The sequence below is a fragment of the Echiichthys vipera genome (assembly GCF_963691815.1).
Source record: "Echiichthys vipera genome assembly, chromosome: 2".
NCBI classification, from domain to species: Eukaryota; Metazoa; Chordata; class Actinopteri; order Perciformes; family Trachinidae; genus Echiichthys; species Echiichthys vipera.
The window spans coordinates 19,097,294-19,103,293 of NC_139827.1; the positions used below are offsets into that span (position 1 = coordinate 19,097,294).

The 6,000-nt window shown below is 40.5% G+C and overlaps 1 protein-coding gene across 6 annotated transcripts in view; it reads left to right on the forward strand.

Moving 5' to 3' along the window:
- The window catches only part of apbb2b (amyloid beta (A4) precursor protein-binding, family B, member 2b), a 50,520-nt gene that overhangs the window by 16,220 nt on the left and 28,300 nt on the right, over positions 1-6,000 (forward strand). For 5 of the 6 annotated variants that reach the window (XM_083935390.1, XM_083935395.1, XM_083935391.1 and 2 more), the window contains exons 2-4: positions 2,218-2,316; positions 4,075-4,133; positions 5,232-6,000. The exon at positions 5,232-6,000 is cut by the window's right edge and continues 290 nt beyond it. In XM_083935390.1, the coding sequence (XP_083791516.1) occupies positions 4,115-4,133; positions 5,232-6,000 (788 nt within the window). In that variant the 5' untranslated portion in view covers positions 2,218-2,316; positions 4,075-4,114. Of the gene's footprint in view, positions 1-2,217; positions 2,321-4,074; positions 4,134-5,231 lie in introns of all 6 variants that reach the window. The other variant, XM_083935394.1, reaches the window with a different exon arrangement.

The following is a 6,000-nucleotide window of genomic DNA, read 5'->3' on the forward strand; positions in this document are numbered from 1 at the left end:
TTAACTTTATTGTTTTTTTATGAGTCTGCAGTTGAATCATATTTGAGGTGTTTATAAGTCCAGCTTTACTGAGATGAGGTCATCACATTATGTCATTAAGATTATCATACAATATGATCATTGAGGTCAGAGGGACTAGTAGAGTTGTGTCTGACTGCATTATACTCAGCTGTGTTATTTTACACAGCATCATGTCATTGGAGTGGCTATATCTGTTTACTATAGAACATGTACAGTCAACAGTTCATGCTTGATAGCAGAGTAAATGCACATGAATCTACAACACTAACAGCTCTGTAACTGTAGGAGCATCTGTCCCTACACGAACGTTACTGACAGTCTCTCCATTAAACTTAGAAACTGACGCTAACACACCAACATCGCTGTTAACGTTACGTGCCTGATAGCTCCGTTTAACTGTCTGTGGGCTGTCTGGGCCCAGGCAATAACAGTCCTTACAACCGTAAATTATAAATACATTAACTGTGCAAACATACTCTCAAACTAACGCTCTGTAACTACATTTCGGGGTTTTAACATTAGCGAACTGATGTTACAGATTTTGCCGGGTTAACCTGTAACGTTAGGTTTGATAAAATCCGATGCTAACCGCTAATGCGGGCTAACAATAGCGTTATCTTGTTAGCTGGTGTGTTTGGGCTGCTTACAGCAAGAGTACTAACCACACTTCGGTTCTTATGACTGAAACACTAACGCTGGTTTATGTGAACGCTGACAAACACAAAGAAATTAAGCTTACGATGCACAGTTCATGTTTTGGTCCAGCTGAATCTTCACGGCCATTGCCATCCCTCCCACCGGGGCGTCGACAGCATTGGTGGAGCTGTTCAGTGAAGGAGGTGCAGCAGCTGTCTGCCTCACATGTGTGTCGGTGTCGGCTTTGGCTTCAATATCTCACTCTTAAACCTGTCATATCACTGAGAAATTCAGAGCGCCCTAAGGTTACACGGCCATGTAGAGCTGCAGCGGGTTCTCCACCTCTCTCTTCCTGTTATACGACAGACAGTCCGTCTGTCCAATCAGGAGGGTCCATCCTCTGCTCAGAGAAACTTACCCTTTCCGGTTTGAGTTAATGTTGTTGTGATTTCCAATTTGTCATTGTCATTTTGAATTTGTCGTTGTCATTTTGAATTTGTCGTTGTCATTTTGAATTTGTCATTGTCATTTTGAATTTGTCGTTGTCATTTTGAATTTGTCATTGTCATTTTGAATTTGTCATTGTCATTTTGAATTTGTCATTGTCATTTTGAATTTGTCGTTGTCATTTTGAATTTGTCGTTGTCATTTTGAATTTGTCGTTGTCATTTTGAATTTGTCATTGTCATTTTGAATTTGTCGTTGTCATTTTGAATTTGTCGTTGTCATTTTGAATTTGTCGTTGTCATTTTGGATTTGTCGTTGTCATTTGCCCCTCAGGGCCACGGTACTTTCCTCTAAAATCTGCAGTGAATTTTGTCATTATGCAGACAGACGAGAGAATAAGCATTGGGCTAAATCTCCAAAATGCTGCATTTTAAAACGAAACACGGATCAGTTTCAGTGTTTGATCAGTTTGATCAGCATGCACTTAAATGTCTGAATGATCGTGTCAGCGTTCTTCTGTTTTTACCCCTGCTGCAGTGGTGTAGGGAATTGATTGTTTAGCTCTTTAAATGAGGTTGATTCGATACTTGTTATTTGGAATAATCTCTTTGCAATGATCAGTGTGAGCAGTGTCATTTCTTTCAGCTGTTGATTCCTCAAATCACTCCAGGTGTATTTCCATTCCCTCAGCCAGAGATAAGTGGAATTTTATGGTTTATTCTAACTATGCTTATTATCTTTCTCTCCACCGCTCATAGCAGTTGTGTGTTGGTGAGAACTGTCCGCAAGTCTTGACTGCATAATGCAGTAATGTGTGTGTCGGTTGTCGGAAAGCAGTGTAGGGGAGTTTACAGGTCTCCGGTGGCAGTAAGTTTATGATGGTTCCAGTCAGCGAAGGGTTGGCAAGACTGCACCAAAGAAAGAAATATGAGCCCCTGTACAAAATGAGCCTTTCACACACGCACACACACCTTCTTGTATTAATGTTTGATCAAGGTTGTGAATAATTGATGTGTCTTTATTATTTGTCCCTCTGGTGTCCCTTTTTTCTCTATTCACCCCTCCCTCTTTTTCTCTCTCCTTAATCCGGTTTTATGTTTGTCTGTCCCTCAGGACACGACTGCTTCAGTAAAGTGATTGGATGAAGAGAGAACCACTGACTACCAGTATGGACGCGCTACATCCTGGAATTTCCCACGGTGCTTCTTTCATGTCAGTATGTTACATACTCTTGTAAACGTTTATGTTTTAGAAATTGTTGTTCTTCCTGTCATAACTGAAAACATAGCTGTTTTCATTATTTACAAGCGTTGCTATTGGTGTTGTCCATAAATATGGGATGTTATTCAGGCATAGCAACAACAACAAAAAAAACAACTAAGCTTTGCTAGGAGACTAGGTAAAGCCAAACCCAGTGAATATAGCTCAACAACACTTCCTCTCTTCCTTCTCTTTGACTTTGAAGTAGGGCTGAAATCAAATATACAAAAATACCTCGCTATTTATATGGCAAGACTATTGCAGGCTTGACTATTGGTGCTTTGACAAACTAATTACTTTTGATAAATAATCATTACAGGGTTTCCCCCAGAAAAGTTGTTAGGCCTGGTGATAAGTGTCGGTTTTGAGGCTGACCCTGCACGAGCCAGTGACAGACTGATGGCAGTATTAAGGTAGAGCCCTAAAGTTTCTGTGATTAAAAAGAATCATGGACAGAATCGCGAAACTTAGAATTCAGAAAGCAATAATAAAAGCCAGATTCCACAGGGCCCTACATTAAGTCAGTGCAGAAAGCTGACTAGAGATTTGTCCGAGTTTCCAACCAAGCCAACCCACTGTAACTGTAGTCTTAAAAACACATTAAAAAAAAAATCCCAGATGTTTAGCTTCGGTGGGGGGTCCACTTAGGCCCGGTGGTCCACCAGGCTTGCAATACGCTGAGGAAAACTCTGCTACATTAATGTGGATATAATGACGGAGTGTTTACCTAGAACAGTCTGGTAAGTTCGGAAAATCACTTTACTTTAATGCAGCCTTTAAAACAATGAAAAGGCAACACTTATTATGACTTACTTGTTATGACATTCAAAATTTAAGATGATATCTAATCTCCCTTCACAATATCAATATAATATCGATATATCCCCACAGTCCCCAATTCCCCTACTTTGAAGCAACTAAAGCAGAGCATATCTAAATCTAAGGTGGATCAACATATTATACACACTTTTTAAAATGGAAATTATCATTGTTCTTTCTTATCATTGTTGCAATCAAAAAAATTTGAGTTATAAGTTTACCATCACTTCTATTAGTTTCTTCTGGGTTTCTAGCTCTCTTCTGGGTTTCTGCACTGTTTATCATTTGTCATTTTTGTCATTTCTATGTATGTTTTTAAATTGTGCAAAATAAAAAAATACAATACTAAAGCCAAATTGGAGCTTAACTACTGTCTGGCTGAGCTTAAGACTTACTAAACACATCATAAATCCAGGTAGGAAACACCTTTCTGTGTGTCATGGCCCATCACCCTAGCTTCACTGTCAAACAGGGAAGGAAGACCCTGTAAATGTATACAAAATACAAAAAAAGATCTCTTGAAATCCACCTTAGATTTTGATTGACAGGAAAAACACTGTCCTCTGTACATTCAGTGGCTGATCATGTGGTGCAGTCAATGTGCAGAACACAAGGAACAATTCTTCAAAACAAAACAAGCTCCCACGAGTTGTGTACGTCTCTGCATGTGATTCTCGAACGCCTCTTTTATATTTTCTGTGATTTCCATGGTGTTTTGCATCCCTTTGCTGCCTTTAAACTGTTATGTTGTCTCCATAGCAACCAGCTGTAGTTGGTTCTACATGAATAAATGTGGTCCCGGAGGACAACTTAAGAAGTACTCAGAATTCTTTGCATATTTCTTCTGATCATTTTTTTCCCCCTCCCCCTCCATGGTGTTCGGATCTGCAGCTGAGTCCACTGAACCCTGAACCGTGACCAGCGCCGGTCCATGACTGACCTCCTGTCAGGTACAACATACACACAAACACACATGCTTTTCACACATGCTGTGTTCAGCATTCAGTTGGAATGACAACCTCCATACTCACACCTCTTCGTGCTGAGTGGTTCCCATCCCTGCTCTACAGTAATATCGCTCAGGAATGTAAAAGATAGGCCTGACAGTGGTCTGTATTTTTGTTATTGTCAACAAATCCCATGAAAAAAACAAAACCAGCCCTGCTAGTTCTTCTCTCAATACATTCTAGCTTCTCTGGCCACCACTTTTAGCAAACATTACTCCAACAGAACTAAATAGTGAATTTGTTGCATACTATTTTCAGCTGTGGATTTGGTGGTCTAGTAAGTATTTACAGAACCAGAAGGAAAACACTACTATATACAGCATCAGGCTCTGGCTACACACAGCAAATACTTTCATGGGATTTTTTGACAGTAAGTCGGTCTCACGAGGCTAGCCCTTTGCTGCATGCCCCCCTCCCCTCTCTTTCACCCCATTTCCTGTCTGTCCTATATAATAAAGGCTTGGAAAGCTGCTTAACAATAATCTTTAAAAAAAAAACTAACCAAAAGAAAAATGCCTCCAGTTTGCATCGATTATCTACTATTATGGTATTTTTTTCCAATTAAGTTTAAATATTATTGTAAACACTAAATGCCTAAATATTTATTTTTTGCGCCTTTTAATAAACTTGCAAATCTCTTCTGTAATACTCCTCCTGCAGTGAGCCCATAAGGAATATTTGCACACCCATGTAGAGTAATGTTATGGACTATTAACAGGTTAATGTTGAACCTGTTAATAGTCCATTTGATAGCATAGCAGTTCTTTATGTTAAACTTAACATATTTTATTTGTTTTCAAGTGAATATGTTTTTTTTTTTACAGTGTTGCTGTAGTTTCTGCTGCTTTGTTTATTGGAACCGTGTAACACAGTTCCTGTCTTTTGTACTACAATGCAAGAATATATGTTCAATGCAAATAGCAGTTAATAAGCAATGAGAACCCTTTCTGAAAGCTGATTCCTACACTATATTGTGATCATATTAACCATGTGTGGATATAAATGTATACACTTCCTGTTCCCCATCTCTCCCTCGTTCAGGTGATCCGTCTTGTGCCACGATGATGTCAGTAGATGTGACCAATCATAATGGCCCTGCTGCCACTCCTCCCACCTCACTCAGCCTTCGCTCCTCACACAACCAGCTGCTGAGCAGTGATGTCATTAAACAGGGCTCTGCCACGCCACCCAAGTGTCGCAAAAAGTATGCACTTACCAGTATCCAGACTGCCATGGGGCTCGGAGAAGCAGCGCAATCTTCCTCATCCCCATCATCCCCATTACAATCTTCAACCCCTAACAATCCCAAACTAGCAAAGAATGGAGTGAACCAGCTTCGTAAAGCCGGTCAGGATCACAACAAAAACACAACCGACCCCGACTCATCGGACCTGGAGCCCGAAATCACAGCAGATGACCTCAATGTCAACACAGCCGAAGACGACGACAGTCACACTCTCAGCAATAATGAGGGAGAGGATGATGTCATTGAGCTAGACGTTGAACAGCACTCAGACACTAACACTGACACAGAGCCAGAGCGGAAAACTGAATCTGACTGTAACATTAACACGACCGAGGAGCTCAAACTTAACAGCAACACAACAGATTTGGGCTTTGACTTGAACACTGAGGCGGAGGAGAGCGACGACATCAGCATTCTGTCTGAGAAGGAAATTATGTCAAAGATGAAGATTGAGGAGGACGGAGATGAGGCGGTAGTGGAGGAGCAGGAAGATGAGGAAAAGAAACCTTTACTGATGATAACAAGTGAGTCTCCTGTGAAGAGCCACAACATTTCTTCAGGCCT